The 26,554-nt window shown below is 34.4% G+C and overlaps 1 protein-coding gene across 4 annotated transcripts in view; it reads left to right on the forward strand.

Moving 5' to 3' along the window:
* LOC128981883 (cytokine-like nuclear factor N-PAC) overlaps positions 1-26,554 on the forward strand; it is a 93,774-nt gene that overhangs the window by 13,763 nt on the left and 53,457 nt on the right. Inside the window, exons 4-9 of one of the 4 annotated variants that reach the window (XM_054400856.1) lie at positions 4,060-4,192; positions 6,105-6,206; positions 12,350-12,436; positions 13,929-14,102; positions 14,657-14,793; positions 22,239-22,299. In XM_054400856.1, coding sequence (XP_054256831.1) covers positions 4,060-4,192; positions 6,105-6,206; positions 12,350-12,436; positions 13,929-14,102; positions 14,657-14,793; positions 22,239-22,299 — 694 coding nt within the window. The remainder of the gene's footprint in view (positions 1-4,059; positions 4,193-6,104; positions 6,207-12,349; positions 12,437-13,928; positions 14,103-14,656; positions 14,794-22,238; positions 22,300-26,554) is intronic. The other 3 variants (XM_054400859.1, XM_054400858.1, XM_054400860.1) reach the window with 3 other exon arrangements.

Consider the following 26,554-nt stretch of genomic DNA (forward strand, 5'->3'; position numbering starts at 1 on the left):
GTGTCTGTGAAGATTCCGCGATTGAAAAACTCAACATTTTGACACGATTGTGGATAACGATTATGATTTTCCATGACATAAGATAGGAATACGATGATAATGTCTACATGACCTTAGGAGATGTTCAAGATCTTGTTGCAATCATGAAAAACGGTTAAGATGTTTCCATACCCGTTGGAGACGTTGATGTCTCACACGACCGTGAGAGAGGTTTATGATTTTGCTGTGATCACGGCTTCTGCCTTCTTTAAATAACTATTCTTATTGCTGTGGATTTACGTTTTTTAAATTATTTCTGTAAGCAATTTGGATAGTTGGATCTCAGATAATTGAAGTTCTACTGTATTAAGTTTTCTGGGTAGCTGAGTGGGCATAGTGCTTGTCTTCAATCCTGATCGAGATCAATTCTGGACCCAGTTACCTTTTGTCATTTGGCTACCATTTAATAATGCTTTCTAACAAAAGGTCAACATTAGGTTGTAACGAAGCCAGGATCTGAGCTATTCCCGTAAAAGAACTTACAAAGGCCTTCTGAGTAAAAAAATTATAAAAATGTACTTGTATTATATATTTTTGCAGATTTCTCCAAGCTTAAATTGTTTTTGTATAATCCGATACCTACTGTATACCTATTTATATTGTGTGTTTAAAACTATCAATGCCATACACTACTAACCATTTTTAAAGCAGACTTCTATTGATCAAGTAGGCATAATGCTAAAACAACAAACAGGATTTCTAACATCACCTAAACAACAAGTAATTAATTGTGAATTATCCATAGACTACTTATACAGGGTGGGGCAATGAAAGCATCCCAATTTATAAGCTGTACAAACTCAATAATATTCACCCTATAGATATAAATAGCACAACAAAACACAGCTTATCTTTTGCCATTTTAACTTAACAAAGTCATTTTTCCATTTCTTGAGAACAAATTGTCCTACTTGACATTCCTTTTATTCCTTTTAAGGCACTTGAAAACCTGATCAAATACTCCTCCAGCATTTCCTCAGGTTCGCTTTAGTTTTTGGATGATTCTTAGCTTCAGTTCAAGCAAATCTGTGGGGCGACTTTAAAAAACCTCGAACTTCAATTATCTTATTAGAACAACCCCCCCTCTCCCAAAAAAGGAGCCAACGTAAAGCTTTCAACTACAAAAGCTTCCTGGCAAATCCCTTTGGACTTTGAGTTACTGTGACTCACACTCTTTCAACATTTGCTGGTGTACAAAGAGTTTTGCGATACCCACCGATTATTTTTAAGGTTTAAGCGTTTATCCTAAATAATTTTACCCAGTTCACCATTGTTTTCCAATTTGGAACCGCGCCATGTTGACCAAGGGTGGAATGTGGTCCAAACAATCTCTGGTTTTTTGCACAAGAATCACTATCTTTTAAATAGGTTTCCACGTCAAAATCTCAGTGTTAATAGCCTCAGGCATAATATTTACTAAAATGGCATAGTTTAATTGATTTTATAAGCACAGCTGATCATTCGTTGTTGCAACAATTAACACGTGACAGCTAAAACAAATTGTGGCGTTCTCATTGCCTCACCTGTATAAGGCAAATCCCACAATAAAGGACAGACAGATGGTCACTATTTTCCCCAAAGTTGGCCTATTTGTCCTAGAATTATAAAATTTGGTATAGGGGGTCTCTGTATGGTGAAGATGTGCATTATGACGAAGTTTTACAAAATTCAAAATTTAAAGGGGGTTAAACGGGGAAGCTATTTTTTGTGTTTCAATTAACTTTGTAAGCCTTTATATTTTGGTCTGTATAAGCTGAACCAATGTTTGGATCTTAAATCTGTCAGAAAATCGTAATGGAGAATTTAATTCTCTACAACTTTTTTATTAATGTTTTTTGCATCCCAAACAGTTTTCAAGTAGCCTAAGTAAAATTAGTTTAAAGTAAAAACTGTAAAACTTAACTTTATCTAAACAAGGCAGTTTCCCACTAAACCACGATTACCAAACTTCCATTTAATTAAAAAGCAGTATATTTTACATAATAAATATACATAAATTATTGAAAAGCGATTAAACACATATCGTGCAAGTGATTAAAGTACACACTTTATTACATTTTTGGAGTTATTGTTAATGTTAATACTTACCAAACAAAACCGGTAACCTCAAACATTCGCGAACATAGTCATTGGAATTTTCTATGTACGTGAAGATTTCTATTCTAAAGTATTAGCTGTTACCATTAGCCAAACAGATTGTAGGCTAAAGTAAAAGTTGTGAAAGTTTTTGTTAATTGTGTACGAGAGATCGTCCAGTGGTCGAAACTCGACCAAAAATATGTAATGTAAACTTACTCACTTCTCTATTTTCACCCCACTGTAAATAAAACATGTGATTGGAGTTTCTTCCATTTGTTTTGATTTTCTGTTTATATTTCGTTGTTATTTCGTCACCAGCATGGCAACGCATAAGATCCATGTTAATTTTTTCAAATTTTTAAACTCATTTTTTGTGCTTATCTTTGAGCCTATTTAAATTTATAAAGGGATTCTGCACACCTACAGGAAAATAGCTTTCTAACGGTATGCGTAGATTTACCCCACGATGCACACGAGCTGAGAAAAAAGGTTTTAAAGAAACATGCTTGCCTATTAATATATAGATAGATTATGTTACTAGTCCTGAAAAAAGGTGTTTACCGGACGAATGTGGTTGTTCCCATTCGAGACAATGTAGAGAGATTATCATACGAGTCCGGTAAACACATTTTGGACGAGTGACGTACGATATTTCACGCAATATTACTAAATCCGTACGGATCCTTATATATTACCACTGACTAAATGACTTATCATCACTAGTCATAACCTCTAAGAGAGTTGATTCTTTATGTATTTTCCCAGTGGCAAGAACTAGAATATTTCTAGAATATATCTAAGAGAGGTTATGTTTTTGTTTATAAACCACGCTCAGTCATTGCCAAATACAGTATATAATCAGCTGGTTAATGTCCTGTAAAAATCATTACAGTACAGTAGTACGTAATGAAACCCCATTTGATTAAGCTGGCGGCAAACAGCTGTGTTCTGGACTAAATCCTTTTGTGGAGTTTGTTAAAACAGTGTAGTGTGGCGTAAAAATTAATACAGAGATAAATTATAGCAAACCTGCCCACTCGGCTGTATCACTTTTGTTCCGCGGTTGAAGGCTAATCTCTTCACATCACTTTTGTACCGGGGGTCAGCAGGTAGATTTCAGGACCGGTCAAAACATTGCTTTTGTTCCACGGACATCTCTCTTGTTCCGCAAGAGAGGGGCTGTACACTCTCTCCCCCATATCCTTTCTTTTGCCCTCCTCCTAATTCTTTCTTTCGCCCTCCTCCTAATTCTTTCTTTCATGCAGGTTTAAAACTCGTTAAATTATCATTTACTTCTTATAAAAAAAAAATCAATATTAATTCAGTTTAACCTAACCTATGAAAAAAGAATTAGGAGGAGAGTGAAGAGAGGATTTAGGGGAGGGAGAGTGCAGCCCCCTCTCTCGCGGAACAAGATAGATGTCCGCAAAACAAAAGTGATGTTTCGGCCAGCCCCGAAATCTACCTGCTGACCTCCGGAACAAAAGTTATGTGAAGAAATTACCCTTCAACCGCGGAACAAGAGCGGCACACACGCCTACTCAGCCAATTTCTATCAGATTTTGACTAAAATAAGATCATAATAGCTGATCAGATCTTTGCAATGATGTTTTGCATCCTTTCCCTGTACAGTCTCTTCAAAAACTTCTTATAATGTAATAAAGGTAGATTTAGCCTGAACAAAGTCAGGGCTTCAGCGGGTACATAGTAGTACAAGTCATAAAACACAAAGCCATGTTGGGAGTTATCCAACGGGTAACAGCAGATAAAATTTTTTCATGTACTGTAATTTTTCATGTGTCTATGAGACAGCAGTAACATATATAATAAATCAAATTATGTTTATCAAATTAGTTTGATTTTGTTAATTAAAAAAAAAAAAAAAAACTGATGGATTTTTAATCACAGATTTATGTTGATAAGTATTTGCATGAATTTCAGTGGTTGGATTGAGGAAAGCAATTTAAAGCCTTACGAACAATATAAAGAAGCTTTAATCAGGGCAAACAAGTCAAATGCTTTCAAGGATGCTGTGGAAGCGATTGAAAAGTGTGCACAGAACAAAGGAGATGAGGTGAGAAAACTATTATAATAGTAGAAATGTTTGAGTGATTTGTATATTGCTCGTGTTTTAAAGATGGATGGATTATAGATGACACTTGATACAAAAGACTTTTTGAGATCTTTGCTGGAAATTCAATATTCTTTTCTTGTACATTGTGACGCTTGCGTCACAGCGGCGACGCATCACACGGTAAGGATCAGCTGATTGCTGGAGAACGGGGGAGGGGGTAGGAAGCGCAGAGACAGAGGTCAGTCGTGTTCCATAGTCAAGAGGGTGTAGGCGCCATGGTCAAGGGTGGACTCCACCGCCGATTGATAAGTTTTCCTTAGTATAAGTAATATTAAAATATGTTCTAATTTTTTTCAGGAAGGGGGGGATTAAGGGGTTAGGGAACTATTAATTATTTCAGCTTAATATGTAAAATATATTTTAGAGCACACTCGTACCCTTAAGGTACGAGTGGAAGTTTTAGGTGTTCATTTCCTTATTATATTTAATTAGATGCATTTGAAATTATTAGATCATCAAAATGGCTGTGATATGGATGTGGTTTGGCTCAGTAATTAATTTTAGATCTTTATTATTCAACTCAGAATGTCGCTAGCAACCCTAGATTGATTATATTGAGCCTTAACGATCCTATGAGTCCAGTACCGTTGCTATAAATTATAGTAACACGCTTCAACATGTTATATCGTGCTTAACAGTCAAACCACAATAAGTAGTATAGGCCTACTAATGTTAAAAAGTCTTTATGTCACTTACACGATACAGTGGAATCCCGATAATCCGAACTTCAGTAATCCAAAAGTTCGCTTAATCCGAAACAAAAAATATATTTTTTATTTAAATTTTTAAAAATATTTTTTTTATTTATTTTTTTTTACCCAGTCAGTTTGCTGTCACTTATCGGGGAAAGTTGAAACTACTAGCACTGTCAGGTAACGATATTAATGCAGTATATTGTAGACACAAAAAGTGATGACCCAGTACGTGCTGTCACCCATTGGGAATAACCGAAACTGCTAGCCCTGTTGTGTAATGATAGTAGTACCTCGTCGGAGTATTCTTTAGCAGCCGTGTGAGATAGACTTGTATGGAGTATTTTAGTTAACATTTTGCCATTTTTTTAGTTAACATTTTTTATTTTCGTCCCGGGTTCCAATCCCGCCAAATCACCAATGGATTTTATCTAAGTGATAATGCCGCAACCCTTAGGTCTAGCCTAAAGTAATGTGAAAAACAATCCCGGGCTCGTGCCTAGCGTCCAAAACAAAAAACGTCCGAAATATTCGGTAATCCGAAATATGTCCGGTCCCAACCATTTCGGACTATCGGGTCTCTACTGTTCATACACGATACATGATGTCTCTGTCCGTAGTCCTTTGCCGTAAGGAATTGGACAGGTCAGGGTTATTACAAAGAATCCACTTGTCTTATTTCCCATCAGTAATACAGTGGTTCAAATTGGTTTTGTATTTTACCTTTGCAGTTTGTATACCTTTTGGTAAATATTTGTTGTAATGAACTGTGGAAGTGTCAACTATAGTCTTTATTGTTTGTGACTTAGTTTTGTAAAGTTTTGTGATTCCATTATTTTCTTGGTTTGCTTTCTCATGATCGCCAACTTCATTTCATGCCATCCATTTATCGGTTGTTTCCTTATTGTGTTTGTCTTGCACGCACTTTGATTTCAGTTTGTGATGAATGGATATTTTTGTTGGCTTGATCATATTAAGTATAACTTTGTCAAATTAAATATCTACATTTATCATCATTAATTTTTTAGGGTTGACCAAAATTACAATGCTGTTTTCTTTTGTAACTGTTAATGTTATGAACAAAACATTTTTACTAATGTAGGTTTTTTAGTAACAGAATCTTTACATTTTTTAACTAGTTTGTGTTGTCATTGTTTCAGAGTTTTTCAGATGAGTCTGATTCAGTTTTTGATCGCCTTATAGAATCTAGTAGTAGTAATAGTAATAGTGAAAAGAAACCCAAACCCAAGACACAAAAAAAGGTAATTTGGTAAACATTTATGTACATGTATCTAAAATTAATTTCAAAGTTTTAAAACAAATTGGAATAAAACACCACCTTCTTGTCAATATAGTGTCAAGAGCTAGAAGTACCGATAGTTTTACTTGAAAACATTTAATGTAAAACATAGTACGGTACTCATTATTATTTCTCCACAATTTCTATACATTAAATAATTCAATTGTAAGGATATTTTGTATATTTTGAGCCTATCTTTTACTGTTTAACTGCATGACTCATGGTTTCATTTAAGTGTGATCACAAAACATATTCATCATTCATTTGCAACTATAGGTTAATAATTTTCCTCTAGCTTTTCATTTTCATACTGTTTTTTCCTTTTGAAAAATCATTTCCATGGGCAATCATCGTTTTTTAATGTGCTTTTGTTTTCAATGAAAATGGTTCTTTTATCTTAATGACTAGTATTTAGTATTAACACAAGCAAGTATTAACACAGATTAAACATAGGCCCTACTTCTTTGTAGATTTTTCTTTGTCATTGTTCAATTGTGTGTTTGTGTGTACTGTAGATGTTTGATAACTTTAGAGTTTAGGCCTGCTGTTGGTTGAATAATGCTGCTTTAATGATTTGCAGTTAGAGATTGTGGATCAGCATGTGAAAGATACATGTAAAAGGTGTTCTTGTTAACTATTTCCATGAAAAAAAAAAAACATAGATGGCTGACAAAGTACACAAAAAAACCTGTCACAACTGCGCTTTAACCTACTAAGGCGTATGTTTAGTCTATGACTAGCTCTGTGCCCGTTCTACGCACGGGGATCTTATAGTAGTCAGTTGAAACCTTCTTATATTAAGATTAAGAGCAGCAATTAGTTTGCATATTTGCAGATATGCTGGCAAAACTATTATATATAAACCTTCGCAAATACAGTATCTGACAGTTCAAGCCAAAATAAATGCTTCGCAATTAAATGTCGCCCGGATCGTGTTGGTCCATATGTCCAATGATTAAACTTAAAAATGTTTTATAGATCCATGAAGCGTAGCCCTAAAGTAGGCCTATAATTGAAAGTTACTTTCCACATCGGTTAACTTAAACGTATTTAAAGTACTACCTCAACCTCACCATTTAACACTTTATTCCGGTTGACATTTTCAGTATCAAAGGTGCTCTTGTCCATTCCGTGAAACACTGAGAAATAAGGACATTAATGCGTTACCAACATACAACAAAACAACACAATACAACAATCCAACAAAGGCCACGAACTATTGATACATAAACAATATAAAGGCGTAAACAATTCATGATGGTTTGCCCAACAAATGTTTTACTCAAATAGGTTATCATTTTCTTAGCATACCGGGTAAGCTAAGATTTGGAATCCAGGCAGAAAAAGCAAAACTTATACAGAGTTAAGACAAAACCAACGATATCTAATTTGTAAACTACCGGTTCTAAGGAAAAGAACCAGTACCTACGTAAGAACCTACCTAAGAATTACAGTAAATCGGACCAATTAAATACATTAATATCTAGCTTCGAGGTTATTGATCTCTTGCTTTTGGATTTTCTCGTAAAAAGTTATAGCGTAAACTTATCGTGTCAGTTTGAAAAAAAGCAACCATACCCAAACAACTTTTTGTTATTTAATAGATTACGCATTCTCTAAACAATGATTAGTATATCTATTAACATTAGAAGGAAATGTGACGAAAATCACACAATGTTGGGGTTTTGGTCATTTGTAATTTTATTTTTTAAGTAGGTAGGCCATGTATTCTATGGAAAAGTACCGGTATCAAGGATCGTCGTCAAAAAGGTTGTTATGAATAAATATGTAGGCTTACGTACCCAAGATATGAGCTATGGGCCTATTGGCTGTATGGTCCAGCGGTTGCATCACACGGTGAGTAGAAACAGAAAGTGACACATTGGAAAAGCGAGTTTAGCACTTCCTCTGTTAAACCTCTGTTACAATCACCCACTGCAGTTGTGATTTTTTACTTTACACTTTACACAATCGCCATTGAAGCGCCGTCAATGAGTGGAAACCTTTTTAGTAAGCTATTGGCGACGATCATTTCAGTGTCACAGCCCTATACAACACTGATTCAAGGTCTTCTTCTTTCTGGTTGTCAAAACTCAAGAAACATTTTATACTCAAAGAATTTCTGGTTCCGATTTGGTCGATGTCTAGTTATTTAATTTCATTTACGGTTACACTATTAGATTATATTATTGCACTTGCGATTAATTAAATCCGTTATGTAAGAAAAACGTTTTTAATCTCACTTGGTTGGGATTTGCTTTCAAAACGTGATTCGAAATAGTTGCGGTATTTGTAAACAGCATTTGTAAACATGTCATTGACAGCTAGAAAAAATAATCTTGATCCGAACAGCTGTTCGTTATTTCATAGACGATTCTGTGATAAAAATTGAACGAAAATTTGACAAAAATCGCACAAAACTGCATTTTTGAACGTCCATAATTTTATTTACAAAGTAGTGAGGCTATATTTAAGACACTCTCGCCAATCCAGTGAATACATTAAAATGGCTTGGATCTTGATATGTACTCTGGTTTTCACGGAGAAGATTGCGTAAAATGCCATCTTGAGTGTTACAGACAAAGGGACAGACAGACAGACAGAAATTGAGATAAGACTCGTTTCTGCTTCTTTAATGTATAAAACGTAAAAATAACCTAAAAGTATATAATTCTGAGCAATGTACAGACAAAACTCTAATTTTATTTATATAGATGGTATTAGGATGGAGGAATTTGGAATGAGGATGGAGCAAGTTAAACTAATAGCGTTCAGTTTAAAAGCTACAATATTTTGTGATCTTTGTTAAATAAAAATAGCATCTGTTGATTAAATTCTTAAAATATAATAGTTTTGACACATAATATATCGTAGGATAAATCCCACATTATCTCGTGTTCTTGTATTTAATCAAACTAGTGCACATGTTGCTCGAATTCGAGCAATTGTAAAGTATTACAGGATTTGCAAACCAATAACAATCATACTTAGCTATCAACATTTAAACAAAACACACCTACCTTCCCTGTAGCAGCAAACCTAAGTACTCATATTAAAATTAACTTAATGTTATTTAAATAGGAAAAAAATGAAAATTTTCAGGGTAGAAATTAAGCCAGGTAAATGAAAATTCGCTTAGTCTGAAGGTTTGTTGCGGATACACATTTTAATAACAGTAATGATTGTAGAATCTAAACTATTACTTATATCCATGAATTTATATAACAGTTATTTTCTGTAAAATATTATTACAGCAGCTCAAAAATATTGGACGGACTAGGTCAACAAATGACGTAACTGAAAGAATCCAATACTAATGACATCAACATATAGTTTGACAGTTACATTTAATCAATGTTAAATGTTTAAATTCAGGCGAGTGACATATTTTATTCATGTTTATGATCCATACCGTTCCTGTTCAAATTATCATGCAGTATTTAAATTTGGACCAGCTGTGTGGAATTGTGAAATCAAAATTAATTTGACAGTTAGTTCTGCTTGTTTACATTTTTAAATGTTGTGGGTTTGTTCATTGTTACCATGGATACCATCAATAAATATTTCACTTTTAATTTCTGACAACAGCTGGAGTTCCATAACAAATTTTGTTACCCATGTTAATCTTATGGACATATACAAAACTTTAAAGGGCCCCAGGGCCTCACTCTCTAATTATTTCCCTAAAAAGAAAGTTTCCTGCACAACTTCACGTTACGCTCTTTCCAATGACACCAAAAACATGTCAATCGGTTCAGTAGTTTCGGAGGAGTAATTGTCACAAAAAACCTGCTTGCGTATTAAATAAGTATAGATGTAAACCACTGAGTTAAATTTGGTTGTTTTCCTCACACACTTGGAATTATAAACAGCAAAATTATTCTGAGAAAACATCATTGGTTTTCTCAGACTTGACCTGTTGTAAAAACAATTCAATAAAGGTAACATACAGGGTGTGGCTGTAAAATAACGAGACTGGATTTCTAAGAGACAAACGGCATGAGTATGAAGGGCCAATTCCATGTTGCCAATTCGCCTGACATTTCCTCGTTCACATTCTGGTCGGTTCAACGACACCAAGCTCCTTAGTTTGGCCACTGTCAGATCTTTTATTTGCCGCTCTTTGGAAAATGGTATCATTCAGCAACATGACAATAGAAATATTTTATGAATTTCGTTAAGTCTGCTATAGAAACTTATTCTCTCTTGGAAGTGTATGAAGATCTATGCATGTGGTATACTGCTCTTTGAGTGGCATAAACATTTCAAAGGGCGAGGGGATATTGAAGATAATCCGCGCCAAGGACGCCCGTTATCCTCAATACCCCCGCCGCAGCAAACCTGCCGACTAAGCGAATTTCCATTTGTCTGAATTGATTTTCAGTTAAATATATTTTAATAACATTATGTTTAACGAGTACCTAGGTTTGCTGCTACAAGGGAACTAATAAAGTGTGTTTTTGAGTAAAATATTGATAGCTTAGTAGAAAATAAATAAATTTGCCAAGTTTGATCAAAATATATCCATAAACAAGCAAACTACAACATTTGACAATATTCTCCATAAGAATAACATGGGAATTTTAAATTAACAATTTTTTTAATTTTCTCCGTTACTAATAATCGAACAAAAATACTTTTATATACTAAATTATTTGTTTTTTTAAGCTCTTTAAAAAGGTCTAAAGATAAATCGGGAAATTTTGTGTTCTGAGGGTCAAAAGTGAGAAAAACCAATTTTTACCCCATAAAACCCCCCGTAAAGCCCCGTTCCCATGATCCGATCGTGCTGGTTCGCGAACTCATTCAAGTTTATCCCGCTTTACACCTTTAAACCAAATTTCATCAAAATCGGACAAAAATTACTCAAGTTATCGCGTTCACGGACGTATATATATATATATATATATATATATATAAGTCTATATATATATATATATATATATATATACATATATAAAAATTTGAACGAATGGTGTTTTTGGCCTCTGGGGACATCAAAATGAAAAAGTAAATCGGTCCCGGGTCTAGGTCTTGCCGTGCCACCTACGGTAATAGCTACTTCCCTATAGGGAAATTCGCTAAAAACTGGTGAAAAGTGAGCAATCTCATCCACCAAGACAGTTGCTTTGACTGAAGGAATCAACAAAGCATTAGGTAAAAGAATACCTTCAACACATAGGTCTCGTCAAAAAAAAATTATGTGTTCTAAAATGGTGCCCAAAATCTTTACGCTTGAACAAAAGCTTTTCTCGGTTGAAATTTGTTTTGACACCAAAACAAGAAAGACCCTAAATGGTTTAGGGGCATTTTCAAGCATTTTAACAGTTCTATATTACCAAGCCTTACAAAAACACAGTTCACCCTGACATGTTGCTCAATTACAATGCCTACTATTTTTTTATGACGAGCGGCATTTACACGATATGATTAAAACAAAGACTCTGTGGCCAAACTAAGCACCCTAGAGTCTTGAAAAGGGGCTGGAATGTGAAGATGAGTTGTCAGACAACTTGGCAATTGTCATTTGGCCTTCAGGCTCAAGACGTTTATCTTTTATAAAACCAGTCTCAATATTTTATAATTTAGTAAATTCAAAATATACATGATTTACAGTTTGTTTTACTTTAATCTTTGGAAAATTGCCATTAATTGATACAATAAAAAAGGAAAAGAATTATTTTGATAACGTTATATTTATTTATTTAGTCAAGTCATTCCTATGACTGATACAATATTTTAAATTTTGTTGTGAACAAAATTAAAGATAGTCATTGTAAAAAATGCTATAGCTCCTTTGCTCCAAACTGTTGAAATTGGGAGAATAATAATAAAAGCTTGTCAATTTAATTTTAATTTATTTACTCCAGTTAGAATTCTGGCTGATTAATTATAAATTAATTTGGGAATATAATAGTTATAGTTTTCAATAATTTAGTTTCAATTCACAGAGCCAAAAGTATGCGAGAATAAAAAAACAAGTATTGATCCAATGAGAAATGCTACTACAGTATACTATACTATTTATTTAGGTAATTTAAGCTTCCGTCAAGCTAAACTTGTTTGTATATAAATGAACAGTAATTTTGTTTGTGCTTTTTACAGACCAATAAAGAGGATTCAGACTCAGTTTTTGACCGATTAATAGATTCAGACAATGAAAAGAAGACTAAACCAAAATCACACAAAAAGGTAAGATATGAAAATAGCATGCTACCAGGATAAAAACGGTACCGGCTGATGCATTATTCTCAATTTTTCATTGAGAAATAGTAATTTATTAGTATTAGCTTGAAAAACCAACCTTATAACTGAAGTTTCCCTTTATTTAGAATACTAATTATTTAGAACGATAACAAAACATAGTTTTATGTTTATCTATGTAAAACCAGAATCTTATGTAAAAAATACTTATTACTGCTACCTAAAGAGCCCACATTCGTGAACACACCTAAAGTAACGAAATCATAGTTTAAATTTTTTATGGAACTATTTGAATCATCTTTAATTTAAAAAAAAAATCTGAACCAAACTGTTATTTTTCTTATCAAAAACTGCGTATTAGCGGGTTTGCTAAGAAATAGAAATACAGTAGACACTCTCTTGTGCGGAACACCATGTGTTTTGGTCTCTGGGGTCATCAAAATAAAAAATAAAAAACTAGTCTAAATCAGTTCCGGGCCCTCGTTTCACCATATCACCTACGATAATCGCTTCCCTACAGGGGAAATTCGCTTATTAGAAGAAACAGGAATAAGACAAGTTGATACTTTTTTTACGTAACGAAAGACATAAGCGAGTGTTTGAGTCATATGCATGTGGCCGTCTTAACAAGAGGGTGTCTACATTCAAATTCTGTTTATAGTAGAACTCAAATTATCCAAACTCCATTTGTCAATATTATCAATTATCTGGACACCAAACTATCCAGTTCACCTAGAGGAAAAATATCAGCCGAACAAATTTCCATCAAAGTTTTTTCAGCTTGAGATAATACATTTTAGTGTGTGCCAATGGTACCTATCATTGGCGAGTCTCTTGTATTGTCCTATCGATCGACAGTCAATGAGTATGCCTAGTTCCGTTGCCTTCTGATATTTTAAATGATTTTTTCCTAGAATAATCCAATTACAGTAGAGAGTCAAACTATCCCAAGTGATTAGGGATTGGGGGTTTTCGGACAACTTATTTTGCGAATGGTTGGTCATTAACAGGGTAAATGAGACAATGGTTAAGAGTATTGAAATATATTTTGACGTGTTTAACATGTATTTTTTTACTAGTTTTGATCGTCTCCCGAGATTGTAGGATTACGCATATCTTGAGAGCTCGGAGATACTGGTGATTGTCTGTTGCTATCGTACAAAATCTGCTTGTAGCAGTCACTTTTTGCAGTAGGGATTGACGGGCAATCTTGTTTAAATTATTTAAATTTCTTCCTTTAGGTTAACCAACATATTCCTGGATGATTGGGCCTCAGATAATTGATGCTACAGTATACTGTATGCGTATTGGTTACTTTCCGGATGGGGTCCAGCCCCAATTTATCTGGATAATCCGAGTTCTACCATACTTTTTTTTCTTCCTATAAAATTTAGTTAATAAGCAAGCAATATGTACAATTCCTTCCACTAGTTTAGCCCACTCTAGTTAGAAGTGATGTGTCCTATGTTCCTTGCTCCAGACTCTGACCTCAGGTTACCCCATCATAGACCTGTCCGCTCATCCCCAACGCCCTCCCTTCTACCCTCTCACTATGGAGGACCTGTATTGCCGAACAACTACGCTAGAACTCTTCCGTCGGGAGAAGACTGTGCAAATGGAACGTGTCGATTATAACGATAGTGATGATGAGAAGGTGACCAAGAAGGTTTTTTTTTTATTTAATGCTACATTTTTTTTTTAGGTAATGAAATCTTTTGTAACACGTTCCCTATCAACTGTCACATCCTCTGTCTCTGAGGGCTGATTATAGTTGATAGCTTCTGTGTTAAATGAATAGACTGAAAATAAATTAATCCTGCACTACCGCCAGATCTGTTTGTTATATTATTGAATTTACATATATTTCTCATATCTCTGACATGTCCTTGTATTGGATGACCTGATTTTTTTCCTCTATTTTAAGCTGTAATCATATCCATTAGGGGCTTAAAATATTCCTTTTTCCACCCAATATGGATTGTAACATTAAAAAAATAGATCTGTATTTGAGATAGAATTGTTTTTTTTATTCCGACTAGATTAGACACTAGTCACCAATGCATTAGATGTTTGTAAGTACTCAAAATGCCACAAATTAGGTTACTAGGGGTTGACTTTTATAAAGAACTGATAAGCTTTATCAATTTCTCTTAGTTATTTATACTGCTCACCGCTCACCTAATTTATACCTCAACATTGTGTTTACAGGAAAATGCAGGTAAAATAATAGTCAAAAGAGAATATGGATCGTCAGGTGGTTCAGCAGCTAAGAGGATAAAGAAGGACAAAAAAGAGGATTTAGAAGTGACGACAAATGGAGATGACCACTTAGCCAGCTCATTCAGGTATATTGCACTCTCAAGTCGAGAAATAATGAATCAAAGATCATAGCTCATTCAGGTATATTGCACTCTCAAGTCGAGAAATAATGAATCAAAGATCATAGCTCATTCAGGTATATTGCACTCTTAAGTCGAGAAATAATGAATCAAAGATCATAGCTCATTCAGGTATATTGCACTCTTAAGTAGAGAAATAATTAATCAAAGATCATAGCTCATCCAGGTATATTGCACTCTTTAAGTCGAGAAATAATGAATCAAAGATCATAGCTCATTCAGGTATATTGCACTCTTAAGTCGAGAAATAATGAATCAAAGATCATAACTCATTCAGGTATATTGCACTCTCAAGTCGAGAAATAATGAATCAAAGATCATAGCTCATTCAGGTATATTGCACTCTTAAGTCGAGAAATAACAGGGTTGCCACCAGCCATGAAAACCTTGAAAAGCGTGAATTATGCGTGAATTTAGGTGACCATGAAAAAGTGCGTGAATTATGCGTGAATTTCGTCATTGGACCATGAATTCTCAAAATCATTATCAACAATTCAGCCAAAACCCCTAAATGTGCTGAATCAAATACTCCGTATTAAAACCATTCTCGAAATGAACACCGAGATAAAACGTCAAAGTGGGAGTGTCGAGATAAAAAGTTTTGTTGCCATGCCACGAACAGAAACGATTGCGTAGTTTATTCAAGGTCAAATCCGATCGTAACCGACGTCTGCCGAGTAGTCTAGAGATGGGAATTATCGTTGTTTTCCGGCAACCGTTATAACGATAACGCACTGCCCAATAACGTGTTGCGGCAACCTGTTATTTCAATAACGATTGCCAACTCAACTCGTTGCCGCTATAAACCGTTGTCCGCCGGTCGGTGTTGCGGCGTTCAGTTATCATTGTCGGTTGATCAGTTCAGTTTTCAGTTGTAGTCGCGAGTCGGGCGTTGCCGCGTTGTCCAGACAGGATGCGTTATTCTAGTTCGTTTCAGAAGTTATCGTTGCTCTGGTAGCGTTGCGGCAACGGCACTAATGGCAATTCATGTTTTCGTTTTCGTTGTCCGCGCGGCTTTCCTGCAACATTGTGTAGATAGATACGTTATTATAATAACAGGGAGTTCTCCGCAACGTGTTGCCGCGATAACGTTGCCGTGGCCGCAACACTGTTATTCATCCTGTTATGTTATAACGCCCATCTCTACCGAGTACTGATCTACCGATAAAATCGATGCTTTCGGAGCTAAAACATCGATCACATCGATGTTTGTTCCGAGTTTCTCGTCTGTTCTCTGCACTGTAACAGCCAATTAACCTAAAACCAATACAATTCAGTTACGAAAAACATCAATATTTCATTACTTTTGTTGGCCTAAAAGACCGATGTAACAAATCAAATCATCGGTTCGGTAATCTACCATCGATGTAAACAAATAACTTCGAACATCGATAGAAAAGACATCGATGTTTCGAAAACATCGACAATCGGGATTGATGCTCGCTCTCATTCTCTACTCTCTACTCTAGTGTTCGTTAGTGATGGGCGATACGGACGCGTATCGCGATACAGCGATACGATACGTATCGGAAAAAAATATCGTATCGCCGTATCGAATCGGGCGTCTGTATCGCGATACGCGAATCGTATCGTCAAAAATATCGAAAAACGATACGTATCGTATCGTTTCCCCCCTCCCCTACCTAACCTAGGAACGGCAAATTTATATAAGTACCTGGGGACCAAGCTTTGCTCGAGGAAAATCATTAGTTTACTCTGAAAACAGTCTTAGTATTGCAGATACATATTTCCATTTCCACACTCCACACTGCTCGCCTTTACTACTTCCTTCACAATTCCCTACGTCTTGGACCTGTTTCCCTATCCTTCCCATAGCATTTTAGGATTGCAGATACATTAATGTAATTACCACAGCCACAGACAGTTCCCACATTCTGCAGTCTGCAGTCCGCACTGCTAGTGCCAGACTGCCAGATAGCCATAGCACGCTAGTGGAAATGGACTGGGATGGGATCACTGAGTTATCAATCTAACTGGAGGTAGCACTGAATGTCAAAGATGCGTGTCGCCAGCCGCCATGTTTGCGTGAGGCGGGTGTCATGTCATAAGAAGCCATGTTATTTCTATGACAAGAAAACTCACTGCTATACCAACCTAGTTATAAGAAGCCATGTTATTGCTATGATAAGAAAACCCACTGCTATACCAACCTAACAAAATCAGCGACACGCTTCTGACAGACTTCTGCCATGGCTGTGCTACCTCCAGTTATAATTTTAGCTCAGTGGATGGGACTGGTACATTATCAAGTAAAAACCAAAAATACAGACATCAAAAACTCCTATTTCAAACTACACATCCACAGAGTACAGATTTTGCAGTTTGCTCGGCCTGCGCAAAAAAGCTTAAAAATATCGTTTTGACATGAATCGTATCGCTCTATGTGCCGATATAAATACAAATATCGTTTTAGGCGATACGATACGTATCGTTTTTCAAATATCGTATCGAAATATCGTATCGTCCCTCGCGTATCGCGATATTCCGATACGATACGATACGTATCGCACATCACTAGTGGAAGGAAATTCAGAGTAACCATAACCTAAAAGTTTTAAACTGATCTGAGTGATCTGAAACTTAGAAACGAGTCAAACGTTTGAAGTAGTGGTGGACACTGGACAGTAAGATCACTTGTTGCACTCGTGATTCCGTTTTGTGCTTCTTATAATTGATTACCCAACACTCAGTGGAACAAGTGTTCAAATTAAATATTTTTTATTACTGATATATTATACTTCCGATACTTTACAACGTTAAAATAAGAAGTACCTTGCCTTGCCATAAAGGTCAAAATGGCTTGCGCCGGCTGGAACTTAATCGTCTGCTGTGTTTGTTTTGGTCAAATATGTCGTCATTTCAAACTACTGTCAGTGTTTAGTAAATGTGTTACAACGTGAGATTAAGTTTATTTATTTAGGCCTAAGTTGCAAGAAGTCAATGTTGTGCTGAAAAATGGTGATTTCGTTCTGAGGAAGGTAAATGTAAATGTTTTTTTGAAGCATTAACTAGGTGTTTTCAGTCAATACGAATCTAACTAATGAGATGTAAATTTAATTAAATAATTGTTTTAACTGTGATTTAAACCTGTGTAGGCAAATAATAATATATAAACTGATCCAATCTGAAGAAACATCCTCCTAACTAAGTTTATTTTAACCTTTTCTGTAATGTAATTAATTATTTTTTTATTACTTAATGTAAGTTAGCCTATGTCTAAACTTACATACATTCCATAACTTTTGTTTCGTTCTTAGCTTTAACTAAATATTTATTTACATAATCTTACCTTTTTAGAGTGTTATTATCAGTCAGTCGGTAACCTTTAATCTTCTCAATAAATAAAAGTTGGTTCAGGCCTAACTTAGCCTAGATTCAGCTTTGGATTACAATGTTGTAGGCTAGCCTACTGTGTTACTGTATAAAGTAATAAATTGCATGTGCGTTTTAGTAGGCCTAGATATGGCCTATTACTAAGATAACCGTTTCTTGATCATGTTCTTAACATTTGTTTTTATAGTAGCCTATTATCTTAATTTGATGTTTAGACAGTAAAGTTGTGCCATTGCTGGATTAACTAAGTTAAACCTTTTATGTTTAGATGCAATGTTTTTTAGGTTAGGCCTAGACCTAACTACCAATCCGACTTATTTTTTTATTTATTATTTCTTCTAACGTTTGAATTTATCATTAGGCCTATGATGTTGTTAAATCAGATGTTTCAATTTTTTAAATAATTACATCGTATTATCACACACAAGATTTTTATTAATATCCTTTTTCATCTGTGATTTTACTTTTTTTAGACTGGATAAATTATATTAAATTCTTATTTTTAACTCTAAAATAAACGCATGAAATGTGTTTTATTTGATAGTAGCACACAAAACTATATATTGTCGATAAATTAATGTACAATTCTGAACTAGGCAACACTCTTTTATGGTGAAATTGTGCGAGCATATACCCCATGAATTTTTCAAAACTACCAATGAAAACCTTGAATTATGCATGAATTTTTTTATCTCACTTTGGTGGCAACCCTGAATAATGAATCAAAGATCATAGCTCATTCAGGTATATTGCACTCTCAAGTCGAGAAATAATGAATCAAAGATCATAGCTCATTCAGGTATATTGCACTCTTAAGTCGAGAAATAATGAATCAAAGATCATAGCTCATTCAGGTATATTGCACTCTTAAGTCGAGAAATAATGAATCAAAGATCATAGCTCATTCAGGTATATTGCACTCTCAAGTCGAGAAATAATGAATCAAAGATCATAGCTCATTCAGGTATATTGCACTCTCAAGTCGAGAAATAATGAATCAAAGATCATAGCTCATTCAGGTATATTGCACTCTTAAGTCGAGAAATAATGAATCAAAGATCATAGCTCATTCAGGTATATTGCACTCTTAAGTCGAGAAATAATGAATCAAAGATCATAGCTCATTCAGGTATATTGCACTCTCAAGTCGAGAAATAATGAATCAAAGATCATAGCTCATTCAGGTATATTGCACTCTTAAGTCGAGAAATAATGAATCAAAGATCATAGCTCATTCAGGTATATTGCACTCTCAAGTAGAGAAATAATGAATCAAAGATCATAGCTCATTCAGGTATATTGCACTCTCAAGTAGAGAAATAATTAATCAATGATCATAGCTCATCCAGGTATATTGCACTCTTAAGTCGAGAAATAATTAATCAAAGATCATTTACTATTGACTAGTTTGAAATATAAGTATCAGTGTGGGTGAAACTATCCTATTTCCGTTCTAAAATTAATTTTCCATATAGAGATTATATATTACCATAGGTCTGGGTCTCACGGTAAAACCTAGACCCAGGACCGATTTAAATTTTCATATTGAAGTCACCAAAACGAAATATCTGACAGTTACTTTAACAGAATAAATCTGGCATTTGTTTAAAATATCTTAGTGAAAATCATATCAGGCAAATAGAAATTCTTTCAGCCTCCAAATATGCTGGGAAAATTTAGTTTGAGGTGAAATTACTAAATATGTAGTGTCAATTAGAGTAGCGAGCGAGATGAGTATGCACGTGAAAATTCCACGTCCACATTGTTGTTTTTGTTATTTTGTACCCGACAACCACAGCTTTTTGTGCATGGTTTATAGGAAGCACAGGTTAGGTAAGGTTAAGTTGGGAAGAGGCAGATTTTAGGTCCAGACACAACCAACAAAGATTATTGAATATGGTTGCTAGAAAGGACAGGTTAGGTTAGGTTGCGAAGAGGCGGACTTTAGGTCCAGACATGACAAACACAGCTTATTGCTCATGGTTGCTAGAAAGCACAGGTTAGGTTAGGTTAAGAAGGGATAGACTCTACGTCTAGACATGACCGCCACAGCTTATTGTGCATTATTGATAAGAAGCACAGATTAGGTTAGTTTAGGTTGGGAAGGGGCAGACCATTAAGCATACAACATCGCTTGAGTATACTAGATGATTTGTATTGCTCTACACAAATAGGTTTAAGAAAAATTGCAAAGTTTTGTGTTTTGAGGGTTAAAATGGAAAACCCCCATTTTTACCACATAAAATCCCGTTCCTATAGTTGAACCATGCTGGTTTGCAATTTGGTAATAAAAGAAGGAATACATGTTTGTAGGCCTACAGAATTAAAAAAAAATCAGATAGTTTTTAATGAAGTTATCATGCTAACTAAAACACATAAGAATTTGATCGGATGGTGTATATAGTATAGTGCATATAGTTAGCTACAAATAGACGCTTGAAATATCAACAAACAAAAATATGTTGGGCTGAGGTCAGTCATATTTGTAAAATGGACTGATAAACAATGGTTTATATGTGGCATTAGCTATTTCCGTTCTCGTAATAACTTTTTAAAGGAAAAAATGGCTCATTTTAGGGATCTGTGGGCCAAACTTTTTACATTGAGTTGGGTCCAATCGAGTATAAAATGTGGTTGTCTCAGGCCTTCTGTGGAGTACTCTAAGGTGTTAAAAATGAAGTTGGGTTTTAAAAATGGTTGCATTGAAAAGTATTAATTAAAAAAATATATTTATTTGTTTACTACTTTTGGTTTAGAAACTATTGTACATTATCCATGGTATTATTATATATTTACCAAGGTTGGTCTAAATTGGTAACACCCTTTGCTGTCAAATAGCAAACAATATTACAATGTGTCGTGGTATGAATCAATGTCGCAAAATTATGAATTTTCAATCACACAATCTTCTCAGACGCTTTCTGCCATCGTCAGAATAAGCTTTCAGCTCGGCCAGACTCGAAAATCAAGCCACTTGCACACCTCCAATATAAATTATCCAAAAGTATTTCCAGCTCTAATTACTCGATGGTGATGCCAGTAAGTGAGACAATTGATTGTCAGAAGACGATTGACTGGCATGCAATTATTGGCTTCCTTGTAAACACTTCGGACCAATTGGATACTTACTCTTACTTATTTACTCCCAGGGCCATGCATATCTAAGAAGATATTTGGCCGCACCAACAAAGCCTCTCCATCTTGCTCTATCCTCTGCATCCTCCTCAGTTGCTCCTAATTGCTACATGTCTTTCTTTACTTGGCTCCACCATTTTTGTTTTGGCCTTCCTCTCGGTCGTCTTCCTTCGGGATTTCTTAGTAAAATTTAGACCAATTGGATGGTTTAAAATAATTGAATGGTTTAATAATATCAAAATCTAACATGTTTCTGTAGCATTTCAAGATGTCTTAGGTCTGTAATGTTCAAAGAACAGTTGAGTCTGATGTAAATTACCTCACCCAGTATATGGACACACAGGCGCGTATGCACCAAGCCCTTAAGATTCCATGTAGGATAGCTGTCATCTTGGATTAATTTAAAACCTGCCGAAGAGTTATTCATCATCTCAAAATATTCTATCAAATACCAAAGTTATATTTAAAGTAATTAAAATATACTGCACTGTGATGTTAGAAATTTTGTTTGTATTTTGTAATTGTTTTCCAAGGGAGTCCTTGGAAACTGATGGCCTTGGATTTACCCGCCATAAGAGCAATGTTGATTTCAAACAGCCATTGAAGAGCTATTTACCATCTTAAAATATTCCTTCAAATACCAAGGTGATTTTAATTTAATTATGCAGAGCACTGTCACATTAGACATTTTCTTTGTAGTTTTGTAATTGTTTTATGAGTTGAGCACAGCTCGGCTCCAAGGGCTCTTAACAGTTGTTTTATACCATTAAATAAAATTGTCAAATTTGAAACCAAACTCTAAGCTTACCAAGTGATCTAAATATAGTCTACTATTTTTAGTACACCAAGGAATAAATCACGCAGAAGCTCGCTTACGTGATGCTCTATTTTTCTTGTTTCAGTCCTCTAAGAAAAGGTCCCGGTTCAAACCTACTCGACAGGCCAGCCAATGTCACAAGGCCGGTAAGTACTCTCTCGTTACACCAACATACCCAGTGCTAAGTCTCAAGATTGTTTATCAAAGTGAAAACAAAATTCATCAAAGCATGTCAAAATCAAAATTATTGTATTTCTCAACAGTCTAGTTGCATTAAGAGGGAAGGTTCAATGTTGGCATATTGGGAACTAAACCAGCCTCCCTTTTACCAAAGTACAAGGCACTTATCTCTTGGTCTGCTGGTAACTCTACTTTTAATTTTCAAATGTAAATAATTTGTCTCCAACCTGTTTGGTTTTTCCTTCCTGAACATAAATTTACTGAAAAATAAACTTAAACAGTATCAGTAATCTTACTCATACTTTCTCCCATAAGCTTGTCAACAACCTTTATCATGGGTAAGCAGTGGGAGAAACTATGATATTTTTTAGGGAAAATCACAAAAGTTGCAATAACTTTTTAACCGTAGCAATGGGGGGTTGTACTTTATAAGAACCATAACACATTAATTTTAATCAAAACTGGCTTTATTTCTAAAATTCAATTTTATCAAAATTTATGGGGTTTTTATGGGAAAACAACATAAGTTACAAACACTTTTGAACCATAAAACAACATACTGAATTTTTATAAAAATTTTTCAGGCAATTTTTAAGAAAATCCGATTATCTGTTAGTTTGTGGGAAAATCACCATTAAGTCAAAGTAAAAAAAATACCCCTGCCGCAGCAAACCTGCAGACTAAGCGAATTTCCATTTGCCTGATTGGATTTACACTAAAATGTCTCCTTAAAAATATCACATTTATTCCCTATTTAAATAGAATCAGTTTAACACATACTAAGGTTTGCTGCAACAGGGAGGGTAAAAGTGTTTTTTATGTAAAATATTAATAGTTAGTAAGAAATAAAAACATTTTCCAAATTTGGGCAAAAAATGTTAATAAACAAGCAAACTACAACAGTTGACTTATTCTCCATAAGAATAACATGGGAATTTTAAATTTACAATTTTTTGAAATTTTCTCCGTAACCATTATGTGCATTATAACGCTTTAATATACTAAATTATTTGTTTTTTTAAGCTCTACAAAATAGTTTGGAAAGAAATTGCAAAATTTTATGTTTTTTTAGTCAAAAGTGGGAAAAACCCATTTTTACCCCATGAAACCCCCCATAAACCCCCGTTCCCATGGTTCGATCATGCTGGTTCGCGAACTCGTTCGAATAAACGTAGGTTTACACGTTTGTACCAAATTTCATCAAAATCGGATCGTTTTTGCTCGAGTTATCGCGCTAACGGACACATATATAAATATATATATATGAATTTGAACGGATGGTGTTTTTGGCCTCTAGGGACCTCAAAACGAAAAAAAAAATCGGTCCCGGGTCCAGGTCTTACCATGAGTACTACGGTAATAGCTTTATTCCCTATATGGGAAATTCGCTAAAAAATGAAAAAGTCATGGAGATATGGATTTAGTACCTATACCAAATTTCATCAAAATCCGACTACAGGTGTGGCCTGACATCACTTCTAAAACAACTTTTTTGGGTTTAGGGGGACCCAAAACAAATATATTCACTCCAAACTCAAAATCATTAACAAAAACAATATTTTTCCTTACACTATATATAGGAGGAGAAAGTGAAAATTAGTATTGTGTTTGTATCTGGGACCAGCAAGCATAGAATACTATTACTTGCTTAATGCGTAAAGAACAAAGAACATTTGATTAAGACTTTTTTCTTAAATGAAGACACCTCAAACACCTCAATTACTATGTACCTCAAATACATACTTTAATGTTTTTGAAATTCCCAGCATAAAATGTGATCATAATTTAATAATAAGATGCTTTGAGTGCTAATCTTCCTACCTAGTTCACAGAAAATTAAACCTCAGCCACAGCATCTATCCAATATTTTATATTAGAATTTCTTTGGGGACAACCAAACTAAATGAGATTAAATTTATTTCAATAGGGTCTTTACAAATAATTTTACTTCATTAAAAAAGAAATAGTTATTTGTGCAACTAGTGAGAAAAGTGAGCAATTGACTCACTCGAGAGAAATCCTTACTCACGAGCCGTAGGCGAGTGAGGAATGGTTTCTCGAGTGAGGCAATTGTACTTTGATTTCGAGTTGCACATTATACTTTTCCTACAGTTACCATAAAACAAATAAATTGGTGAAGAAACATAACCTATTTTTACACAGAAGTGAACTTTTAATATAACATTTAATGTGAAGTGACAAATACAACAGTACAACAGCTGACCAGCTGATTTACAGCCAGTGTTGCCAACGTATTTCGCGTGCATACGACGTTGCCTGCATGTTGCGCGCTCACTATTTCGTGCCTTCACGCTGCAAATCTGGAGTGAGACAAAGTAATTAGAGTGAGACAATGTTAACATTGTCTCACTGATGAGCGAATTGGCCACTTTGCTTTCTCAAATCAGTGAGAGAACATGTACATTGTTAGGTAACTGTAGGAAAAATAAATTATTTGATCGGTAGCAATTTTATTAGCTGTGATATTTTTCATTGTTCACAAAAGGAATCCCCATATTTTTAGCTGCTCTCTATTTGGTTCTCTTCCTTTGGTTATTGGAGCATCTAAATTTCTCTTCAAACGAACCAGAAGACTTTACTGCTACTACGGTTCTTTTATATCATATTACAGATTGTATACACTTAAATGCTAGTAGAGATGGTATTTAATTATTTAAACAAAAATTGCACATACAATTTTGTTGATTATTTGTTATTCTTTCTCCCAAAATATATGTCAAATTCCAGAATAGTTTAGCAGCAAAATTCTCTTAACGATTCTATAAATTTCCCTTTCACACACTATTTCTGATGACATAAATAGACCAGCTACAATTGTGTGGTTATTGCATCCCATAGTTAAATGTTTAGTTTATTTGTGACCTAAAAGACAGCTAAGTAAATACAAAAGAATTGCCATCCATAAAAATTACCCACTATTTAAAATTATCTGACTAATGTCAACAGATTCTGCTGTAATGTTATTTTCTTGAAATATTCAGGCATGTCATTTACATTAAAATTTACCAATAATTTTTTCATATACAGTAAATATTGGGATAGTTTCTAGAGATTTAGGCTCATAAATTAGGCAAAAAGAATATTAAGCTAGCTGCTGAAAAAACAAAATTAAAAACCTAAGGACTTAAAAAGTAAAATACATTAATGCGAAATAAAATTATTTCCCCCAAAATCACACGCAAAAAATACATTTAAAATACTTAGAACATGATGATCCAAGCAAAGAGTGTTCTAGAAATGAAGGTCACCGGTTCGAATCTCGAAATTTCCTTATGTTAACCTACATCACATTGTACATTTTTAGAGAGGTCTTGCTTAGAGCAACATTTTAGTGAAAACAGATGTCAATTATCTCAATTTGTTTCAAAATTGTGGCAATTTTTATGAATCTTTCATGTATTGACTTATTACCTTGTATTTTTGAAACCGCCAAACATTTCCATTCTGATTTGAAAATTCGTAATTCTGGTAAACACAGCTTAAAATTATGTGTCACAGGTAATGATTTTCAAAATGATCATTTTTTACACAAATTATTTTTTTTAAATATTGGTAGATCTATAATAAAAAAATAAAAAAACAAATGGCAACATTATGTCAAATAGCATATAATTTTAAGCGTCTTGTAAAGGTTAACAACTTTCCAGTTTACCTACTGCCTGTGGTAACAATACCATATATTTTATTTTTATTGTTTTAGGCTTTTGAAAGTATTGAGGTATTTAAAGTATTTTTAGTCTGATTTTGATGAAATTTGGCTTGAAAGTGTAGGGCTGGATAAAATAGAATGAGTTCGCGAACCAGCAAGATCACCATGTTTTATATAAGCTATTAATGGGTTTTCAAATTTTTACTTTTAAAATATGATAATGCCCAATTGTATATATATATAAAAAAAATAAGATTGAGACAGTTTCTATTTTTTTTATATTTTAATTGAAACCAATGTCGACAGTTCCTCTTGAAGAAGTGCTCAACTATTGTATTTATGTACAAAGTCTTAAATAACAATCTTTGTCATAGCAAAAACAGCCGTTTTCAATGCATACGTTGTGGATCTAAAGTAGTTATTTTACTCTCTAGGGAATAAAACACCTTTTTAGTCCCTTGGGAGTATAAGTCTGGTGTTGTAAACTTCTATTGTAAGCAATAACTTGTATCAAAATTATGTATTATTGATATCATTGATTGTAGCTTATT

The sequence above is a fragment of the Macrosteles quadrilineatus genome, unplaced genomic scaffold (assembly GCF_028750875.1).
Source record: "Macrosteles quadrilineatus isolate MER2022 unplaced genomic scaffold, UCM_ALF_1.0 Scaffold_55__1_contigs__length_795759, whole genome shotgun sequence".
NCBI lineage: Eukaryota > Metazoa > Arthropoda > Insecta > Hemiptera > Cicadellidae > Macrosteles > Macrosteles quadrilineatus.